The following is a 22,098-nucleotide window of genomic DNA, read 5'->3' on the forward strand; positions in this document are numbered from 1 at the left end:
TCCCCCCGAATATTTCCTCACACCGAGGTCAGGCTTTACTAGAAATTCCCACAACTCCCTGCGAGCTAATTATTTTGATGGCGCATGCGCTCAACTCGTCTGGGTTATCCGACGTGGCGTTTGGACAAAAGACAATTTCATGTGGACCTCTTATTAATTGCAGAAAACTGTAGATATACTTTAGGAACCAATATGGCTTTTATACCTTTAGTGTTGTGTTCTATATCACTGGTGCTTCAGTTGGAGAGCTCGTATGGTTATTTTATAACGATAGATGCACACGCAGAGGAATGTTTTCACGATCAAGTAACATCAGGGACAAAGATGGGGCTTATATTTGAAGTAGCTGAGGGTGGCTTTTTGGACATCGATGTTACGGTAAACAGTAAAATTTTAAGCTTATGAATGCTTCTATTTTTTTTGTTTGAACCGCGTAAGATGTGTTCAATCAGTAGGTCATTTCTCAGAAACAGTAAAATGTGTACATCCACAGCGTAAAGCAATTGAAAAAGATTAAAGCAAATGGTCTCCTTAATTATTATCAATCAAGTGTCATGCAATATTAAATTACAGTAGAACTCTTTGGAGTTGATGTAAACAGACTTAGATCGCATACCTGATAAATGTTTGAGCTCAATTTATTAGTTTGCAGTTATAGCTCGTCTTCAACTTAAAATGCACATGTAGTTTCAGTTCAAGTACATGTCTATGTTAATGCTTACTGGTACATGAATGTTCTCTACAGAATAATGTATAGGTAGGTGTTGAATGTGGACTTAACTGCTAGGTTCACATACTAACATAACATAACGTACTAACTTTATTCAAGATGTAAACAAGCTTAATTACAGGAAAAAAAACATAGTGTTAAATAGAAACATCTGAAAAGGGAGTTAAGAGGTTAGCCCTATATTGAAACTCCCAAACAGAAATAGAAAATGCAAAATAATAACATGAAAATACAATTCCATCATTCAAAAATCTAGACGTTAGTTGAAACATGGTTCTAGTTTAAAATTTATTAAGTAGATAATGATGAAGCTTATTTTTAAAATGATAAAGGCCTTCAGCCTGTACTAAGTCTCTTGGAAGATCATTCCATATTGGGACTATGCCAATAAAGAAAAGAATACATATAACAATTAAGTCTTGCGTTTTTAACATACAATTTAAAGGGGTGATTCGCTCTTGTGGACTTAACTTTTGAGAATTCTAAGAAATCATAAAAATTCAAATGATAGTAACCCAAGATGAACTTGTAGCACTCAATTAAAGATAGGTAACGTCCTAAAAAAAACACTACACATTAAAATACAGTGAAAACATTCTCTGACCGAAAGTTTTAGAAAACGTAAGCTTTGGCTGTCGATCCATAGCCCTCCACGGATAAAACATGAAATGCAATTTAGTAAAATATATACAAAAAGGGAGATAAAGGTGATAAGAAGAACAAAGTAAAATATGGAAAGGGTGGCTATTTTTACTTTGTTCTTCTTATCACCTTTATCTAGCTTTTTGTATATATTTTACTAATTTGCATTTCATGTTTTATCCGTGGAAGGCTGTAGATCGACAGCCGAAAGCTTATGTTTTCTAAAACTTTTGGCCAGAGAACGTTTTCACTGTATTTTAACAATTCTCATCCTGGCTTTGCCTCAATTTCTAAAAAATAGTACTACTTTCCAGTTTCAACCTTACTTACTCTGCAAACAATAGCCTCTGAACTAAAATTGATGCAAGGACAGCAGAGGTGGACAGCCTTCCATAGAAGCTAACACCGAACTGTCAAACCATGCCAAGCAAAACTAAATTTTGTTCTGCTGTCTCTGCCTTGGGAAGTTTTAAGTCAGCCTTTGTTTAATTGTTGTTTTTCTCTAATGTTTGTGAGGAGCGATGTTGTTAAAGGTTGATTTGTGTCACCTGCAGGAATTGTTTAGAATCAGAATTTACACGTTCTGAAACAACTTAACCAACACAAAAAGTGGCCTAAGAAAGGACTACTTGAAATTCTTCATCAGGTTTAAAAACATTAGGATCCTTCATCCTTATTGGGTTATAACATACACATGCAGACTTGTCAAAAATTAAGCTAATATTTTTTTGATGATTACTATTTGACATTACAGATAACTGGTCCAGATCAAAAGGTTATTTACACTGGAGAAAGGGAGACTAATGGAAAGTATGCATTTGCTGCTTACATGGATGGCACTTATCATTACTGTTTTAGCAACAAAATGTCTTCAATGACACCAAAAATAGTCAAGTTTTCCATGGACTTGGGAGAGCCACCTAAGGACACCAGTAAAGAAGAAGGTGAGAGGAGTCAGTTGAATTGAAAGAACTCAACAGTTGTCACTGGCATGTTGCAGTGAAAACATTTAAATGATCATAAAGTGGAGTAGAACCTCTGTTAGTTACACTTTTATGGTGGCATGATCTGCCAACTGCATTTCAGGGTTGTCATTAGAAGACTGTAGTATGTAGAAACCCTCCAGCTGTCATACCATTTTGTGCTGGCTCCTTTGTTAATTGTGATCAGAAATCAGAAAATGTGTATTTTTGAACTGATTCTAACATCAATCTCTGGGCTAAAAAAAATTACTCAAATTTATCCCAGAATGCTGCAAAAAATCATTTCAGAGAGTTTTAGAATTTTCCTGGGGGAGTATGCTCCTAAATTCCCTCTTATTCAAAGAAAAAGTGTCAGTGCTGAGAAGCTCTCTTTCCCCCAACTAATACATGCAGGGTGCACTGGATTAAATTGTACAGTTTCCAAAGATTGCAAAGGTTTTCTTCCTAGGGGGTTTAGAATTTTTTGTCATCTTCACTAGGTGCACATCATGATAAGCTCAGTGAAATGATTGGACAATTATCCGAGGCAATGACAGGAGTGAAACATGAGCAGGAATACATGGAAGTTAGAGAAAGAATTCACAGAGCAAGTGAGTATATTGCATCTGGTGAATATTCAGTGGAATATTTTTGTAAGATTTCTAATTTTGGTCTCTTTGTTTCTCTCCTTGTGTAGTCAATGACAACACAAACAGCCGTGTAGTTTGGTGGTCTTTCTTTGAGTCACTTGTGCTTGTTGCAATGACGCTAGGACAAGTTTTCTACCTGAAACGATTCTTTGAAGTCAGAAGAGTGGTTTAAGCTGTAGCATTGATTTTTTTTAACAAAATTCAGAAACTGTGTTGTATAGAGAGATACAAGGTACTATTGTGTTTACGAACTTGTGTTTGAAAATGAGTAACAACTCTATGTGTAACACAATTTTCCTTTGCTTTATTGGCCTTTTGATACCCTACAAATGCAGAAACTCTTTTCTTTTTTTTTTTCTTTTTTGGAGTCAAGGGCTGTTATTTCAAACATTGTCTGCTGTAGTGCAATGTACTAAACTGATAATTGCTCAGTTGTTATGATGAGGACTACAATTCCCCTTACTGGTTATTCCATAGTCTTCCATGGATGATTGTTTGTGACCCAAAGCCAAGGGGTTTGAATTGTAACCATGTTCTGGTTATTTCAACCAGGATAAGCCATTCGCTACTGGAACTGTATTCTACACCATCTTCCATTTAGCCCAATGTTGAATCTAACCATCAGTTTTTTATGGTGTTACTGGAGGAAAACACTTATTGACATTACTGTTATAGAGAAGTCTTGTGGTTCATTGATCGTCTAAAACTGCCTCTCTACTTAGACTTCATTAAAATAACTATCATATTAGTTTTTATGCAGACTTGCATAGTTTTGGATGAACTTTGGAAAAATTATAATTTATATTGCCATTAAAAATAGCCTAAAATGTCAAGACGACTATGTTCCCTTAGGCTCTTCCTTTTGGTGTGTACAAATAGTATCAGAGAGACATCTTAATTAGAAACCAGCCTTTGTCTTGATGAATCCACAGATCCTTTTTAAACACGTGGTAGAAAGCTTTTGTCTCCTTTTTGACTTACATGTAACTGTTGTTGAAAATAAAGAGAACATTGTCATCATTTAAGACTAATATGTTTGGTTGATGTTTGTGGTAGGCATCTTAAAGTATACCTGTAGGTAGTCACATGATAATGAATGCATTCTTTGATAAATAAGCCTGAGTGAATTTTTCAAAGGCTAACCACATTGCACAACCCTGTTGGGCAAATGCAGTTTGTAGTTTTTGAAAAATTTACAACAGATTTCACCCTAATTGCAAACACATAAAATATCATGATTACTAGTTAGTAATATACAGGCAAAAATGTGATTGTTTTCCTCTTGCTTCTTGCACCTCCCTCATTTCAGAGTAGTGGGGCTTTTCCCTCAAGAACTTGCATCAAGCTAGTTGAAACTGCCACGAGCGACCAAAACAGAATTTCTCCTTACAATCTCAATACAATACCAAGCAGACAGGTGATGAGAATAAAGAAAAAATTTTAATTAGGGGATTTTAGGTTGATCCCCTCCAAAATTCTCCAAACTAACATCATAAGAACTGTATGGCAGACAGTAAGAAGAATTACTAAATGTGGAATTGAAAGGGTTAACTCTGTTGTGAATTATTGAGCCTTTGTATTCTTTCTCTGTTAGGTATCAGTCAACATCAGTAACCATCACATGAAATGTAATCTTTTTTTAATGCAGTTTTTTTTTTACAGAGTGGACAAATAAGAACAGAATTATTTTGGTTTGTTTAAGTGAGCCTTCCATCTCTTTGAATAAGGCAGTTTCCTCCACTTTTTTCTCTTCTTCTTTGGTCTAAAATCTGTTAGGGATAAGATGAAAAAATTGTGAAACACCATAGCACAAGAAATAAAAAAATTCTTGGTGTTTTGTCGCCAAAAGAACATCACAAACATGTCCTTTGTGACAATTTCACTGGCTCAAAATTACCCTTTCATGAGACCCAAACATTCTGAGTAAAACTTGAAAAATATATATATCTTTATTTTTATTTATACAGGATAGCCCCTTCAGTGTAGTAAACACTGGTATCAACAGGGGTCCTGTTACCCACCCATCCCACCCCAGGGGAGGACATCCATCACACAGTAATCTCGTGCGTGGGAAATTAACGTCTCCTGCCCCTAACCCTGCAGGAGACAGGACCTCCATTTATTCGTCCCTATCCGAGAAGACAAGAATATCTAACCATTTCTTGATGTTACAGAAAGGTAGCATATACTTCTCAATTATTTTAAGACCCTGAGTGTTGGTCCGGCCGGATAATTTATCATAATCCTTAAAGAAACTTGCAATCAAACAACAACAAAAAAAACTAAATAAAACAGAAATGGATAATACACTTCCTTTGCATGAAACTGACTCTCAATTTTTTGGTTAATTTTAGTTCATGGGATTCTGGGTAATAACTGCTAGCAAGCCTAAGTTGTATTCTCTTCACCATTAGCCTATGCCACGAAACAAACTTGAAAAGAAACGCAGAAGTGAAATAATCATATTAAAGTAAAGGTAATGTTTGCACAATGCAAAAAGAGGGACAACTCTTTATACAAGTAAAGTGGTCCTCTTCAAAATCACACACACAACCCACAATTCCTCCATTCACTCTGACAAAGGGCCAACACTAGAAACATCAGCTTTGAAACTCTTTATGGAGGCCAATTTACCTTCTCAACTCAGTTGACAAAACCAAAATTACATTGTTAATCCCACTGACTCAGCACCACAATTTCTTTAGAAACTTACCCTCTTGATAAGTCTCCTGGACATTGTGCTAGTTCCTAAATTATTGTTTGCCATTCCATCAACCACTCACCTAAATAATATGTTTCTGGTGGTATAACTTTCTTGGGTTCACTCAGAATGACACCTCCTTCCTTAAGAGCCTCTGAGAAGGCAGTGGTCTGGACAATAGAAAAGTAAATAGAAGTACCACTTGACTGTCATTTCCTCCACTCATAACTCCCTACCTTGGATTTCTTCAACTGCTTATTTTCCCAAGTAAATTCTCCTTGAAATTTCCACTCACTCTCCACATTTCAGAGGATGAGAATGGAAAAAGCTATCAGCTGGAGAGTATAAGTTGATATAACACCAGATTCTCTTAAGTAATTTACCACAAAATGTATTGAAGCCAGAAGGGAGAATTATGGATAAAATCTTTGGCAGGAGCCCTTAGATCCTCAGAAGCACACATAAAAAGGAATTTCTCTTTACACGGTGCAATATCAGTTCACTTTCAAGCAGACAGGTAATGAGAAGAAAGAAAAAAATTCAGTTAGAGGATGTTCTTCGCCTCAACACTAAACACTCAAAGTCAAATTATTAGAAATGCTTGACAAACAATGCAGATGATTCATTCATATATCCTCAGAGTGACAGGGTTCACTGGTGAAGGGGATAAGAAAAATAAATACAAGATTATGGTAACAAATGCCTGTAGCAACAAACACACAAAGAGTAATGACAAATTAAAGACAGTACACAATTTGAGCAGCTTCAGTTACCCTTTGTTTACGCAAGTCGCCTTTTTTAGTTTCCCATCGCACACGTGTTATCCCTGCTTCTAGACATCTCTGTGCAATAACTCTGCCAATGTTCCTTGCTGCAGTAACGTCTGTAGTTTTGTAAAGATGTCGTGTGATTTCAAATTCAGTGGTGGATGCTGACACAAGGACAAATCCACTGTTGTGCACCACCTGAGCTCGCGTATGCCGGTTTGTTATTAAAAATTTAAGTCTGTGGATGAAAAAAAAACCATATTGATTTTACAATATCCTTGGGAGTAAGAGTACGTGCCCACACTCCCTGAAATAATTAATAAGGAAAATGCGACCCCCTTGAACCGAGTAGACATTAAGCATCAGTTGGTCATGCGATCTTCTTTTTGTGAATGATATTATTCGGCCAGTTTCAAAAAGCAATTTTCAAGTTCCCCGGGAAATTCCACAATTTAGCTGGTGATGACCGCCATGGGCCCCAAATATCAACACACAAAGCCACATTATTAGATGAAGCAAACTTACTTGTTATAGAAATCAACTCTGTAAACTTGTGTAGAATACCCTCTTGGTTTGTTGAATCCAAAATATTCCTCGTTTCGAGGATTTCTGTTCTCAAATTCACCCAAAACTGGAATTTTCGTTTTTCGGGAGTCACTTTTTTCAGTCGCCTCATCGACCTCTTTAACTTGAGTTGCCACACTAGAAAAGTTGCACCTAGAAAGGTAATGAATATTTCTTGATAAAATATGCAGGTTGATCTTCTTGTAGCTCAAAAGGCTGTGTCTCAGTAAAGATAAATGTGATGGAACAAGAGCTCGTGCAAGGCTATTGGTCGCCATGTTGGCCAACCCTACGCGCACGCTCCGAAACACTATTACACAACGAGGTAACTTGAAAATTACTTTTACCGCTGGTTAGGGTAAACAGAAAATTCACGTGGAAGTGAGGAAAGTAAGAAAATTTATCAAGAGGGACAAAATGAGGTGACTCCTTGTTTTAGGTTGTATCCTGCGCACAACAGTGTCTGCTTGTTAGTCTGCCTCTCTAAATTTTTTATTTCTAAGATCTGATGAGCATTTCTCTCTTCGATGTCACCTATCTATTGATTTGTGAACGGCGATCAGGCGTTCTCTCTGACTGAACATTTCAAGCTTCCCTCGTGAAAGAATGCCTGATCGTGGGTTCTTGTACATGTCAGTCACTGTAAGCGAATTAACTGTTTTATCAAGATCAGGTTATTTGTCTATTTTCAACACTGTTCCCAGCGGTTAATATGATGAAATTGTCTGGTGACCGAGGTTTCATGCAAATCACGTACTTATAGGAGTTAAAGTTTTTAACATTGTGGTAGTCAGTTTGTATGAACTGCACACATTAACTCAGCTAGAAAACTATGATTGATGCCACTGAGAAACGAAACTTAATTTAGGAATACTACTAGCCTGCTAACAGGTGGGCCCCCTTATGTATTCCAACCAATCGCAGTAAGCAAAATAGCTTTGGTTCAGCTGCACCAATCACAACTGTGTAAACCAGCCAATCATAGCAAAGCATCTTGTCCAATAGGGTGATGGATTTAATTACATCGATTCCAACAGCCAGGTGAACATTGGTGTGCAAAATGTGGTTGAAACATCTGATCCTTTGTCAGAAGTAACCACATTATGACAAAAATGATAAGAATAAAGTATAATGAGAATTTAATGTAGGAACAGTTTAAAGAGAACTTAGTGGAGTTTGATTTTTGAAAGAGGGATTTGAGCTTTGTATAAAATGCAACCATTTTAACCAAATTCCCATCATTTTCCATTCACAGTGAAGGTGGTCGCATTCTTGCACAGTTCAAGAGTGAGCTTGGAGAGCTCATTGGTACACCATTTGACCTTCCTCTTGATATTACCCCTGATAAATTAGAATTAGTCTGCAATGCAGTGCTGCAAAAGGTAAGATGTTTGCTACACAGCTGTTTGCAGAAAGGTTGTTTGTAAAAAAGGACAAAGTGCATGAAACAATCTTGAAAGGAAATCTGAGTATCTGGTAATCAGTGAATTTCAGTTTATGAAACAAATGAATATTGACATAAGAGCTAATGAACAGGGGATAATTCAACATTCACATGAATAGAATATTATAGAATATTAATAATAGAATATTATATTGTAAACATTTTTTTCTTTAGGTCACTTTGAATTTGCCCCCTTTGAGTTTACATCATTTTCATCTTTCATTATGGTCAGTTCTTTCTTTTTTTTCTCTTTTTCATGAAGTTTAGAATTTAAAGCCAAAATAAAGTTGTGAAACCTGCCATGCCACTCCCTTTAAGTGGTGTTTTCTCAGATTTCTGTTAAATCCTGAGGTCAAGAAACTGTGACCTGAAAACTACCCAAAATGCCTTTTGGGGCTATTGCATGCACTTCTGTGCTTTTTCTGACAATCTTTCTGCAAACAGCTGTATACCACACTTGAACATCATTACAGATCTATGGACTCTCTTGAATTGATCAAATTTTATGAAGAAAGATACCACAAAGCACTTAGTAGATTAAAAGAAATAAACTTTTTTTGATTGATTCAATGATTAATTATCCCAGTTACTTTAAGTTTCCTTGAGGCTCAATTTGTTTGAATGTGTTTTTTTTTTCATTACAATGCAGGATGAAAGTGTACCATACTCTTTCTTTGTGAATGAGTCCGAAATTACTGGCAGTCTCAAGGAAACTTTGGAAACCCAAACATTGGAAACAGAGAAAGTTGTCGAAATTGTATATAAACCCCAGGCTGTGTTTAAAGTGCGAGCTGTCACTAGATGTACCAGCACAATACCAGGTTAAAAATGTTTTAATCCAAACTCTTTATTATGATTCAAGAAAATAAATGATGGTCTTTATATATTTTCTTATACGATTTTTTTGGACCATTTATTGAGATGGAATGTTTTTCCAACACAGTAAAGATATTATAGCTTCAATCATTTATTTTTAAAAAAGTGGTATTATTTTTTCTCTGTGTAAGGTCACTCTGAAGCTGTAATTTCAGTGTCATTTAGTCCTGATGGCAGGTGGGTTTAGATGATATTGGATAACATTTGTCACGAGCTTACAATACTGTTACTTTTATCAGAAAATAGTAATCTTTAATTGTTATGAGAATGGAACACAGAAAGAAATCTAGGTTTTCCATCAGGATTTAAATCTCAAGCCTTGGAATTTCATGGCCCATAGCTCCACCACTAAGTTACAAAGACCTGGTGGGCAAGGTAGGTCTCTTACTGAATATACGAGGCTCATATGATTATATGAAAAGCACTCTATATTCTTCCATAGAGGATCAGTAAATCTTGTATGGAAATTCCAAAAGATGGTGCATTTTGAGCTCTATTGTCAATAACACAGTCAGATAAGCATTGGAGTGTGGAATTGTAAGGTTGGAGGTTTGATTTCTCATGGGGACTCAGAACTTTTTCCTTTGTCCCAAGTTCATGACAAGGCAAAGAACACCTTCCTTTAAAAAAGATAAAATTGTTTTTTCTTTATTGTATCTGTCCTTATTAGATATTTGGCAAGTGGTTCAGGAGACACAACTGTTCGGTTTTGGGATGTGAACACAGAAACTCCTCACTTTACTTGTAAAGGTACCCATCAACAACTGTTGTCAAGATTCTTCAATATCAAAGTCCTGGTGCTGTAGATTTTTAGTTGACGTTGAACTAATTCAAAAGCATTTTGAGCAGTGCATTTATGATACATGAGATTCTAACAATTGATACACGGGAATTATTTTTAAGGCCATGCACATTGGATTTTACATATAGCCTGGTCTCCAGATGGGAAGAAGTTAGCTTCTGGCTGTAAGAATGGTGAAGTAAGAATATAATATTCAATTGTAAATTACAGGTTGGGTTAGTGTTCTTACAATTTGGAGTTTTAGAACAAATTTCCTTTTCCCTTTTGCTAACCGTAGAGTCTCTGTGACTGAGTGGTAGAGCATCAGAGCATGGAATGCGAAGGTCTGAAGTTCGATTCTTCATGGGGACTCAGAATTTTTCTTTGTCCCACGTTCGTGACTAGACAAAAAAACATCTTTCTACCTTAGGAAATGTATGAAAAACAGAATAGAGAATATGCATATTGATGTTCGGGTGTCAAGGGTTAAAAAGTTGTTTAAATTTTTTTAGATCAGAGTGTGGAACCCTGTTAATGGGAAGCAAATAGGAAAGACATTGAAGGGTCATTTGCAGTGGATTACATGGCTCAGCTGGAAACCACTTCATAGGTAAAGAACTTTTTAGTAAAACAGAGAACGTGATATGCAATGTGTTGTTTAAAGTTTTGTAAAGGGTAAGAAATGTTTCAATCCATTTGATTTCCCCCTTTTTCTTTCATTAGTTATGATGGCTGTTGTAATCTGAAATGAAAGGAAAATTTTTGTAGTCCAATTTTATCCAGGAGAGCAAGGCAGCATGAAACAATGGTCAAAAATGAGTTGCATTTTGACAGAGGAAATAAAAAAATCAGTAACTCTTTTTTAAATACCCTTTTCTGTCCACCTAGGGTAATCAGGTTGAAAAAGGCATTTATAACATAACAAAAGTAAAACGCATGCTGTGATTGGTCAATTCAGTGTCTGAATCTGTATTGATATGGTAAGGAGAAATGATGTTTTCTCCTTACTATATCACTACAAATGCAGACACTGAATTGACCGATTGAGTTAAAGGGTTAAACCTAAAATGTTTGTCGTCCTTCTTTGTTTTTGTTTTTAGTGATCCTGAATGTAGGTTTTTTGCAAGTTCATCAAAAGTAAGTGCTGCTCCACTGTAGACCCAGTATCACATGAAACACTTTGCAAATTCCATCCCCATGTCAAGGGATGTCCAAAATTTGTTTTCAAGCTCCTTTGGTTCAATCAAAAGTTACATAGGGTAAGGGCAAAGATCATTTTAAAAGTTACAGTGGCTCAAACAAGTCTGTGGTTTTTCAAGTTTCAAGTATTTTCTTCTTCTCTACTTAAATCATGTTTTGTTTCACGGGATGGAGTTTTGATGATCATCGGCAGAATTCTCCAATTGGTAACTTGTTGCAATAAGACTTTTTAACCATTTGATTTCAATTTTTTTGCTGGAACTATAATTACGATCTCTATGGTACCCATTAAGGGGTTTTGATAACTTTTATTTTAAGCAGCTATTGATGTTATAAGAGGGGGCTGTGCCTAGAAAGGGGACGTAAGGTGAAAACCAAACATGGGAGCCTGGTCCCAAGCTAAATAGACAGCAGGAGGAGATCTTAGATATGGTGGTAGACTGCCAGTAACTGGTTTTTAATGAAAATTAAAATTTTAATGAAAATCCTGCCCACTGTATTGTGAATCACGTCATGTATCAGACTACTTTCTTCTCTGAAGGATACAACTATCAAAATATGGGATTGCATCCTCAGTCAGTTGATAAGGACATTATCAAGCCATACCAAGTCAGTGACATGTATCAAGTGGGGAGGGGAAGGGCTTATTTACTCCTCTTCACAGGACAGAACAATCAAAGTGTGGAGGGCGGAAGATGTAAGTGAGTTTCTGTATGAAACAAACTTTTTCGTTATTGCTGATGGTTTGAGGTATTGAAGTCTCCGCTTTGTCTGTTGTGTGGTATGGTCATGCAATGTGCTCTCTCTCTCCCCTCCCCCCCCCCTCTCTCTCCTCATTAACCCTTAAGAGCCACAAGGTTAATGAGGAGGGAGAGGGGGAGGGGAGAGAGAGCACCTAATTTGTCCCAACTATCCCCCCACCCCACATCACACATTGAAGTCAGGAGAGTAAAAGAAATGATCAACGTGACCAACTAAAGATGCTCTTGATTGTTAAACAAATTCTCCTTGTCAGCATGTATTGAAAATTATAGTGAACAAATGTATAAAAGTATATTGAACATTAATCAGATGCAAATCTGAAATCAGTGATTGTGACTTCCTTACTATTTAACATTCGTAGCCTATCATTGAGGTTCAATGATTCTCCATACTTTTTTACTTCTTTTCCACTCCTTGTTCTGTTAACCTTTGTTGTTGTTGGGTGTCGTGTCGGTTTGCTTTGCTTTTGGTTTCATAACAATACTTGATGGTGCTTTACAAATCATGGTATAATTACACCATCACCTTTGATATTTTGGTTCTTTGTTTTTTGTTTCATTTTCCAGGGAGTTTTATGCAGAACATTGCAGGGACATGCACACTGGGTAAGTTCGCAGTCAGGTAAATAAAAAGAGATGGAGGAATAAAATATCTGAGTGATGCCAAGTTTTGTTCAAATCATTATTTTGAATATATTTCTAAACAGCAAGGGCTCATTAGAAATGATTAATGAAATATTTTGTTCATTCCTTACAAATGATTATGATCTTCTTTAGCAGTCATTACATTTGAGTTTTGTTTTACACAACAGGTGAATCACTTAGCACTGAATACAGACTATGCTTTAAGAACTGGTGCATTTGATCCATCAAAAGGCTCAAGTAATGAATTAGTTACAGCAGACACTGATGCACGGAAAGAGAAAGCACTACAAAGATACACACAAGCAAAGGTAGACCATCAATTAACCCTTTGATCCCTTAAGAGTGACTCGCATCTAATTTCTCCTTACAATATCACTCCTGAATCAAAAATTAAGGTCAGGAGAATGAAGGAAATGATCACCTACTAAAGAAGCTCTTGATTGTTAAACAAATTCTCCTTGTCAGTACCTTAGGAATTGTATAGAGAACAGTATGGAGAATATGCATACTGATGTAAGGGTGAGGAGGGTTAACCATCAGCTCACATTCAATTAATTTCCTAGGTGGCTATTATCTTACCACTCAAGTTAGAGTTATCTTCATATGATCAAATATATATTTGTTCTATTCAGGGAGGAAGAAGAGAGCGATTGGTTTCAGGCTCTGATGACTTCACTCTATTTCTTTGGGATCCAGAGGAAAGCAAAAAACCTCTAGCGCGCATGACAGGTCAGATAAGTGGTTACACCTGTGTACAGATCAGAGATGTGTGAAACTTTAACAGGACAGAGGAAAGGGCATAACCTTATTACCTAGTCTTTATTTTCAATGGCTTCCAAGGGCCTATGTGTTGACTCTGGCACACCATGAAAGTGTTACAACAAGGATATCGTATAGGGGTCAAGGGAGCTGTCTTGTTCAAGTCTTAGCTGGGTCATTGTGTTGTGCTTTAAGGCTAAGCACTTTACTCTTGAAGTGCCCCTCTCCACTCAGTAGTAGAAATGGATACCAGTGAATTGTCAGGAAAGCCTGATGAAATGCTTGGGGCGGGGGGTAACCTTGGGATGGATCCAGGTGGAGTGGATAAACTCCTAGTTGGTTCATGCTACAGAATTGGAAATGACCTCCACTTACTGAGCCCCATGGAACAAAAGCAGACTTCAGCTTTGGTTGTTTTGGAAGGACTTAATAAATAGTCTGCCCATTGATTCTGAAAGTTATAAACACAAACAGTGCAGTAACTATAATATCAACTCTTACTTTCTAGAAGCATCAACCATAGTTGTCTTGTGACACTTATCATGTCCCAGTACCCAAAGTTTTTTTTCCCCCTTTTTTTTTTGTAGGGCATCAAGCCCTCATAAACCAAGTCAGCTTTTCACCTGATGGTCGCACCATAGCCAGTGCCTCATTTGATAAGTCAGTTAAAATCTGGAGTGGTGACAGTGGAAAGTAGGTGGATTTTCCTTCAGATTTTACTAAAATCAGAATACTTACTCCCTTGAGTGACCAAAACAGAATTTCTCCTCACAGTATCAAATACAATATCAAGCAGACAGGTGATGGAAATGAAGAATAATATTTATAAGTGGATTATTAGTTGATCTAATACCAAATTCTCCAAACTGACATTGAAGAATTGTTTGGCAGACTGTAAGGAGAACTTCATATGTGATCATGGGAGTTGTAGGGTTAACCATAGTCAAGGCTTTATTCCAAACTCTTCAATGTGCTGGCAGGGCACCATGCCTGCTAATAAACGTGAAGGGTGGAGGGGGTGTGGAGATGATTGGGGGGTAGGTGACAGTGATGCCTGCTATTTCATGGATATGGAAATTGACTTTATTTTGCCATTAGGTACATTACATCCCTTCGCGGACATGTGAATTCTGTATATCAGGTAAGAAGTTCTTCATTGTTTTTTACTGTGCACATTTCTAGAGCCTGGTTTATTTTATTCTAATTTCCTTATTCTCCTTTTTGTATTAATTTGGTTTGGTGTCAGTCTCAAGAAGATCATTCAGTATCTTTTCTGGTCTCCATAATAATACTTTTCTTTCCACTGGGATTTCCTTAAGATAAAAAGACAAACTTTCAAATGATAGTTTTCCAGGGTATGTTATTCCTAACAATGTTCAAATTTTTGTAGATTGCTTGGTCTGCGGACAGCCGACTGATTTGCAGTGGAAGTGCGGACAGCACCCTTAAGTTAAGTGCTCAGCGAGCCAATAACGTTAGGATTGTGGTGGAGTGTAGGTTTAAAGTTTCAACCTCGGTCCCAGGGTTCTCTCCTACACGTTTCCTTCACGTTTCGAGGGAAGAAGAGGAGAGAAAGAATGGGAATGGGATTGTTTGTAAAACAGCCAATGAAGCATGCAGCGCACGGATGTGAAAAGAAATGCTTGTTGTGTAAAGAAATCGGCTTTAAACGGTTACCAAGGGCGTTGACTGGGTATTTCAGTTCAAGATCCTAGACAAGTGTCTTTCTGTTACTGGGGAGGGAGGGAACAGGGGGTGGGGACGAAGTTTGTCACGTTTCTCGACAAAGGAGGGGGTGGGTCGTTTCCAACTCCACCCCCCTCGAATTCGGTTACAGAAAATCGTTCAAATAAGTCGCCGCGTCTCAAGAGAGGAAATGCAATAAATGAAGAATCGCTAAGAACGCAATCTTATAATTCAACAGGTGTGGGATTTGAAAACGAAGAAAATTATGGAGGATCTTCCTGGTCACGCAGACGAGGTATATGGTACATAATTCATTACACAACCACTTTACTCTCTAGCTCCCCGAAGTGATTAACTTGTAACTTCTTCCTCTGATATCCGTACATTATCCAGCAAACAGGTAATGCGAATACTCAAACTTATAAGGAAGAAGTCATTATCTTGATCTAACACCAAATTCCCTTACCTGATTTACAAGGAAATGTGCTTCAGCTAGAAGGGAGAAATAACAATCAGACATCTCGGGAGATAAAGGGTTAAGAGCCTTTGATAATGCTGTATTTTATTGGCTGATGACTTCGCGCCTCGCGTCTTGATTATTTTGAACACAAATGCACGGCTGGCGTCTTGAAAAAAAAAAAAGGAGATTTCTTTGTTTCATTCAATGTGTCGCTCAGTCTTTTAAAATTATACATTTTCTAGCCACCCTATGCAGTACAATGAAATACCCAAGTTGGTGTAGTCCGAGAGTGAGAGCCTAAAGGGAAGATTAGTCGCGTTTCTAATCAAACTAAACGCTGCATTCACTTGTTTTGCTGAATGGGAGATCTGACGCCATTGACGACGATAAACACATAGAGTGATGCGCGTAACTCTTTAGAAGTAATGAAAGTTCATTTTTTAATGGAATTCTTTCGCAGGCGTCACCGTCGTGGCATCTTATACTCCCAAGGAAGAGTGCCGAACGTTTACGGCGGTGTCAAATAACCAGAAATTAACTGTCGTTTAGATCCATTTTACTGCAGTCCTCACTCAACACAGCAGATAAATTGAAAAATATTTTTGTTCAGAGTGAATTAAGACCTTTTTTTTTCTACCTTGTTGAACAAACAGCCAAAGAAAGACGGCAAAAGCTTCGGTTTTTTTCCATTATTCCCTTCCCTACTGACAGGTTTACAGTGTCGACTGGAGCCCAGATGGTACCAGAGTTGCTAGCGGAGGAAAAGACAAAGTCCTTAAAATGTAAGGGATTTTTCAACGTGCGTTAATTTCGATATAGTGGTACAAAAGTGTATCAACGCATTTGCTCGTGATGTGTATAGTTATTTTGGATTTTGGCGCTCGCGAATTTTAGGGGAAGATAAAATTATCTTTCTGAACAAGAACTGATTTGACTCTCAGAGTTTATAAACGTTTAATTTCCCTCAATGATTTCAACACATCCATTGAGAATTGATAAACAATTGGGGGTATTCTTTCGATGTAACAACTTCTCTTCACGTACTTGTAAAGAATTTTATAGCAGGAAAAAGGGAAAATTGCGAATCAGACCTTAAGATATTTTGAAAGGAGTCATGTCGTTGCTACTGTATTCCTTCGCATTCTGTCTCGTTCGGGACTTCGTTAGCTGGAATATCTGCGCAGTATTTGGTTTTATTGAGTTGAGAATGTTAATTGTCTAATATTTCGAGTGTGAGCTCTATTCCCTCTGATGGAGGGCCAACGCTCGAAATATTAGCTTTAGAATCTGTTTACGGTAGTCAATTCACATTATCAACTCAGTTGATAAAACCAAGTTACTTTGTAATGCTTTCCACTGACGCAGCATCAGAGTTTCTTTAGAAACTTACCCCCTTTATTTATTCTACAGATATTTTATCAAGGAAAGAACACCCCACTGAAACAAAACTCCCTCCCTTCTCCCTGAGGCCCTGAGGAAAATTGAGTTTTGTAGAATAGCGTCGGATTAGCTCATATGAGCATTATCCTAAAAGTTTGCAGAATCGCCAAGTATCTGTGCTCTTTTCCTGTAGGTGGAGATCGTAAAAGACAACGAAACGGATCGGTTCACACCCATAACTTGGGAACGTAGCACATATGCACCCAAAGAGACGATCCATGAGAAGAAGAAGGACGAGAGACTGGGCACTAGGTTGACGGCGAAGCTTGCTTTGAGAAATTGAATGAGTGTCACACGTGGGTATGGTTTGATGCTACTCTGGTTTAAAGATTTAATGTATGTAATCGGAGAAATTACAATACATCGACCCAACGTTTCGACGTTCCTATCTGGTACCTTCAATAGGGGTGATCTGATCCTTGCAACAAGAGGCCCTTTTATATGTTCACCAATTAGCTGCCTTTTTTTCTGACGAGGTGTAAATAAAAAAGTAAAAATGATTGAACAATAAATATAAAATAAATTAAACCCTTAATCCAAAATCCTTCACAATGGCTTCGAGAAAACTCGTACTAAATGTTACAGTGTTTAACGCAACATTAAGAACTCGGTTGCCCCGTAGCACCGTTTGAAGATGGCGCCACCGTGCATGCGCGAAAACTTAAATTTCTTGTATGGGAACCCAGGCGACGGCGGCGTGTCGCGGACCAGCCGTTTTCCATTCCTTCAACAACTAGGTCCTGACATTTTTCAGCAGTTACAATTGTCGGAAACTGCTAATTCTCTCTTTCTTTCTTCGCCTTCAATAGTTCATTATATCACATAATACATACTACATGATAAACAAGATACGGCAGGAGATCTAGCAAGCTCTACTGAGCTTTTTAAAGATCCCCATTTAATTATAGTATTACTTAAAATAGTTTACTAATAATAGACGGCGGATATTAATATCTTTCTTATCGATCAGAGATTTGCAAATACATAATTATTTTATATTCTCAACATGCTGATAGAAACTCAAATACATCTAATAAAAATCATTTTTGGAACATATAGTTTTAACGATTTTTTGAAAAGATTGTAAATATTTATGTTTCTAATCTCACTCGGTAGAATTCACCTTTCGTTTTGTTGGTCTGTGTGTTTGTTCGGCACGAAGATGGTTTGTGTTTGGATTCCTTTGTGGAGTTGAAAACTAAAAACGCGACGATGCTCAAGGCGACACCGTAAAAGCTTCGATGGTTTAAAGCAATGATATTAATCGACCGTGAAGGATTCGTTCAATAAATTTTGCCCGATAACGTGGAGTGAAGCTGCAGGAAGATGGTTTTTGGCTTAATCTCCTCGAGGAATTGAAAGCTGGAAGCACACACTAGCGGTGGAAATGGCCATTGGTACCGTAAAAACGCGATTCTACGGAAAGACTATTTCCCGACTGCTACCCACTGCTCACGCGTAACTAACTCGTAACTCGTGTCTAAGCCTTTGCTGTTAACAAAATTTTCTCTGCTTTAGTGTTGTCCAAAACGAGTACACCGTCCAGAGAAGACAAAATCTCTCCCTTTATTTTATTCCTCGAGCTATCATTTCTGTTCGTTTTTATAAAATTCGCTAACTGTTCCAATTAACTTCAATGCGCCGAATACACCAATTCCCATTCTTTTTTTTTTATTCACCTGCCTTTTCTTTCACTAACCACCCGTGAGCCGCCTAACGGGGGCCTGTGATTAATTTGATAGTTTTGAGTTAATCTTATCGTACGTTTCGATTAAAATAACATAAAGGGTAGTTAACAACTGGATGTACTGTCTTTCGTGCAATTTCTAATATTTCCTTAAAAATGATTTTAACCGGTGTACGTCTTTAAGTCCAATTTACACCCAGACCTCAGTCCGCAGTCCGTAGTCCGGTTCCATAAAGAACGTCTAAATGTCAATCACCGCTGCCTACAACAGTCCTCAGAACTAAAGACATCCGGACGATCAGACTACTTAATGAAATCAAATTCCTTTGTGCATAAGTTACACTAACTGAGCTTAAGGAATGAAGCGGTATGAATACGGTCTACTTGGTGCATTGCCACCTGCATTTTTCTTGATTGTTTGTTTGATTGTCATTTTGTGGAAATTTCGCGATCTGAAGCTCCTTGCGAGCTCGATTGCCAAAATGGCGTTTTCCGATATTCTCAAGGTAAAGAAGAAGAAGGAAGACGGAAAGCCAAAATGGCTTTTTAAAGACATCGATCTTACATGTGAGAAGGGAATATTATTCACGATTTTGGCCACTTCCTTGATGTTGTTTACGGGGATGCTTAATGGCACGCTTGTAATGTTCTGGCAACTCCTGCTGGTCGAAGTGAGTAGCGACTGCGATGTAGAAGACCCTTCCAAAGACTGCTTTGAGGTCAAATTCTGGGGTTGGCCGAAGCAAGATCCCGTCAACTGTAGCAGCGCTTCCATTCAAGACGGAACCACACAAGTCTTGTGCTACAAAATTGTTTTCAATTTTGGAGTAGCCACTGGTGCAAGCTATGGAGCATTCAAGCTGTCTATGTTGGCTTACAGCTTGGGTTCAAGCGTATTATTGATGATTAACCATGAGAAATGTAAGATCCTGCTTGCATTGCAAATTTTATTCACGGTACTGGGTGTTCTTGCCGTGGTAGTTCCGATTGTTTTGATGGCCACCCCTTTCGGTGTTGTCTTTCTCTCAACCTACCTACCTACTATCTTTCAGACAATAACAGTCACATTCAATTTAGTCGTCTTCCTATGGGGCATCCCTTGGAAAAAGCTGATCGCATTGAAAGCTTCGCAGGACAACCTATACAATACTGGCTTAGAAAACCCCGCTGCCGCTACCGACGACAATTACAGGCCTGAGTCCATGGAAATATGTTGAATAAACACTTGATTTTGAAACAATACTGTGTTGGTAATGACTAGAATTTGTAACTTTCGGTAGGCAGGTATGTACAGAAGCTTAAACAATATAGTGAATGACCGTTCGCTCCACGCGTTGGTTTTCCTTTTATACTTTTGCTCTTCATAGTAAATAAATAGTCTGCCTGAAGATTATCAGCGGAGCGGGTAAGGAATAGAACAGATCAGCGCCGCGATAAGATTAGTAAAGCGTACTTTAAGCACAATCGCCCACTGTCGGGCGAGGAAGTGAAATCTTAGTTTGGTTTTTAAGTCGCCATGCAAACCGAATTAGAACTTGTTTGTTACATTGGTGAATAAATCATATTTAATCAAAGACTTGATGTACACCCCTTTTGGTGTTACCTTTCTTTCAAGTAACTTTGGTGTTTTCCTTCTGGGAATAATAGTCTGATTAATTCTTTACAACTTCCTACACTGCATTCCTTGGAGTGAACTGATCGAATTGAAAGCCCCGGAGAACAACCAGAACGAAATTGCCTCAGAAAACCCTGCAGCCGAAAAATACCCGGATTGAGAGTGCCCGTCCGCGCAAAATACCCGGATGGATAGTACTCATCCGTGAAAAATTTTGAATGGTTTGACGGCCGCGAAGTAGGTAGATCGGAAAAACAGTGACTTTTCAGTTCTGACAGGTATAACGTATTATTTAGCCATTGTACGGTTGCGAATTATTGACATTTGTGACAGGCTGTACGCATGAATAAATATTTGATTGATCTGCATTTAGTGGGTTTTGATCGTTTTTCAACTGGAGCGTGGAAGAAAATTTAATGGTGAATAATAAAGACATTAGAGTGTTTATGTCTCGAAACTATCGGTCTGATAGTTGCCCCTTGGAAATTTGATGTTCTTAAAACTAGTATATTAAATTTCCGCGGGGCAACTATCAGCCGATAGTTCCTCGACAGAAACAGTCTATTGTTTAATTAGAGGCCTGATTTCCTGGAAAGATGCCGAATAAGCACATAAAACAGCTTTTGAAACAATACTGTGTTGTTAATGACTAGAATTCGTATTTTTTTCTGTAGGCACGCATATACAGTATCTTGAACAGTAGCGAATGGCCCTTCGCTCGACGTATTGGGTTTTTTTTTGCTCATCTGTCCTCGTATAAAATACGTTGTGGCTAAATGACCGGCAGCCGGTCAAGACTAACGACTAAATGCAGGAATTGCACCGACCTGTGATTGGGAGATATAAATAGCATTTCAATTCCAGTTAATATTTAACAGCTACTGTAAACAAAGCCAAATAAAATACTGGTATACTATTAATAGAAAGATCCCAAACGACAATAAGCATCTCATCAACAAGCTACGCTTGTGCGTCGCAACGAGTTTGTAAAAAGATTATAGACAGCGTCGAATTTCGCAGAGATCATTTCGAAGCTTTACGCACAAGACAAGAGAATAACACTGAATCATGTGTCATATCATAACAATAGCCCATTTCCGAATTGCCTTTAGCCTCTTTTTCAAAGCGAGTCCTGGTGCTCATCCTTTCGTATGGTAATAAGTGTTCATTCACATTCAAATTAAACTTGTTTTCATACGTATGGTTGAGCACCATGCCTCGTTTTGAAAAAGAGACCAAACGTAATTCGGAAATGGCCTAAAATTTCCTCTACTTACTGACTCACATTTCGAATGCTCAATGGAAGCAATAAAATGTACAGAAAATAGTCCTTCATAGCATTTCAAACGGGGGTTCAAGACACATCAAGAACACAAGACATGTTCGGAGAGATTGATGTACACTGGTGCGATTCCCGTAGGTACGTCATGTATGGGGAATTATCATGCCCCCAATACATATAGTGTCCTATACTTTGCACACATATAATATCCTAACATATACACCTATAGAGAGCTTTACACAGCTATAGCTATACACAGCTAAACGCGGCTATATACAGCTATATAGGGCTATACACAGCTATACACGTAGGGCTATACAGGGCTAAACACAACGGCTATACACAGCTACATAGGGCAATATACAGCTATACAGGGCTAAATTCAGCTATACACGGCTATACACAGCTATATAGGGCTATACTCAACTATACAGGGTTAAACAGCT

General features: G+C 37.8%; 4 protein-coding genes across 5 annotated transcripts in view; 3 read left to right on the top strand and 1 right to left on the bottom strand.

Annotated features, from left to right (window-relative positions):
* The first annotated feature begins 85 nt into the window (after window positions 1–85).
* On the top strand, window positions 86–3,175 carry LOC111336860 (transmembrane emp24 domain-containing protein). The gene is made up of 4 exons (XM_022943030.2): window positions 86–378; window positions 2,127–2,316; window positions 2,835–2,945; window positions 3,032–3,175. The coding sequence occupies exons 1-4, from the start codon at window positions 193–195 to the stop codon at window positions 3,154–3,156; spliced, it is 612 nt and encodes a 203-aa protein (XP_022798765.2). The 5' UTR covers window positions 86–192; the 3' UTR covers window positions 3,157–3,175.
* A 1,431-nt stretch (window positions 3,176–4,606) lies between these two features.
* On the bottom strand, window positions 4,607–7,327 carry LOC111336859 (large ribosomal subunit protein uL18m). The gene is made up of 4 exons (XM_022943029.2): window positions 6,978–7,327; window positions 6,459–6,690; window positions 5,768–5,855; window positions 4,607–4,753 (listed from the first exon to the last, which is right to left on the bottom strand). Exons 1-4 carry the CDS (start codon window positions 7,292–7,294, stop codon window positions 4,668–4,670), a joined length of 723 nt encoding a protein of 240 aa, XP_022798764.2. The 5' UTR covers window positions 7,295–7,327; the 3' UTR covers window positions 4,607–4,667.
* Window positions 7,328–7,347: 20 nt separating this feature from the next.
* LOC111336854 (notchless protein homolog 1) overlaps window positions 7,348–22,098 on the top strand; it is a 32,713-nt gene continuing 17,962 nt past the window's right edge. Inside the window, exons 1-18 of one of the 2 annotated variants that reach the window (XM_088742385.1) lie at window positions 7,348–7,438; window positions 8,272–8,398; window positions 9,110–9,281; window positions 9,468–9,513; window positions 10,007–10,086; window positions 10,240–10,316; window positions 10,630–10,727; window positions 11,218–11,254; window positions 11,859–12,014; window positions 12,646–12,684; window positions 12,891–13,031; window positions 13,356–13,452; window positions 14,070–14,175; window positions 14,581–14,623; window positions 14,873–14,930; window positions 15,405–15,463; window positions 16,340–16,410; window positions 17,202–17,448. In XM_088742385.1, coding sequence (XP_088598511.1) covers window positions 7,434–7,438; window positions 8,272–8,398; window positions 9,110–9,281; window positions 9,468–9,513; window positions 10,007–10,086; window positions 10,240–10,316; window positions 10,630–10,727; window positions 11,218–11,254; window positions 11,859–12,014; window positions 12,646–12,684; window positions 12,891–13,031; window positions 13,356–13,452; window positions 14,070–14,175; window positions 14,581–14,623; window positions 14,873–14,930; window positions 15,405–15,463; window positions 16,340–16,410; window positions 17,202–17,214 — 1,425 coding nt within the window. In that variant the 5' untranslated portion in view covers window positions 7,348–7,433 and the 3' untranslated portion in view covers window positions 17,215–17,448. Of the gene's footprint in view, window positions 7,439–8,271; window positions 8,399–9,109; window positions 9,282–9,467; window positions 9,514–10,006; window positions 10,087–10,239; window positions 10,317–10,629; window positions 10,728–11,217; window positions 11,255–11,858; window positions 12,015–12,645; window positions 12,685–12,890; window positions 13,032–13,355; window positions 13,453–14,069; window positions 14,176–14,580; window positions 14,624–14,872; window positions 14,931–15,404; window positions 15,464–16,339; window positions 16,411–17,201; window positions 17,449–22,098 lie in introns of those variants that run through there. The other variant, XM_088742386.1, reaches the window with a different exon arrangement.
* LOC111336855 (uncharacterized) lies at window positions 18,977–20,116 on the top strand. The gene has a single exon (XM_088742387.1). The coding sequence runs from the start codon at window positions 19,115–19,117 to the stop codon at window positions 19,970–19,972; it is 858 nt and encodes a 285-aa protein (XP_088598513.1). The 5' UTR covers window positions 18,977–19,114; the 3' UTR covers window positions 19,973–20,116.

The sequence above is a fragment of the Stylophora pistillata genome, chromosome 13 (assembly GCF_964205215.1).
Source record: "Stylophora pistillata chromosome 13, jaStyPist1.2, whole genome shotgun sequence".
Taxonomy (NCBI): domain Eukaryota; kingdom Metazoa; phylum Cnidaria; class Anthozoa; order Scleractinia; family Pocilloporidae; genus Stylophora; species Stylophora pistillata.

Bases quoted from the DNA above. Each gene is read 5' to 3' on its own strand.
- LOC111336860 (XM_022943030.2), top strand. From the start codon at position 193: ATGGCTTTTATACCTTTAGTGTTGTGTTCTATATCACTGGTGCTTCAG. The intron at 379-2,126 runs GTAAACAGTAAA...TTGACATTACAG, and splicing joins TTTTGGACATCGATGTTACG to ATAACTGGTCCAGATCAAAA. The intron at 2,317-2,834 runs GTGAGAGGAGTC...CATCTTCACTAG, and splicing joins GGACACCAGTAAAGAAGAAG to GTGCACATCATGATAAGCTC.
- LOC111336859 (XM_022943029.2), bottom strand. From the start codon at position 7,294: ATGGCGACCAATAGCCTTGCACGAGCTCTTGTTCCATCACATTTATCT. The intron at 6,691-6,977 runs GTAAGTTTGCTT...TTTCATCCACAG, and splicing joins AGAGTTGATTTCTATAACAA to ACTTAAATTTTTAATAACAA. The intron at 4,754-5,767 runs GTGAGTGGTTGA...TATCCCTAACAG, and splicing joins ACCAGAAACATATTATTTAG to ATTTTAGACCAAAGAAGAAG.
- LOC111336855 (XM_088742387.1), top strand. From the start codon at position 19,115: ATGAAGCGGTATGAATACGGTCTACTTGGTGCATTGCCACCTGCATTT.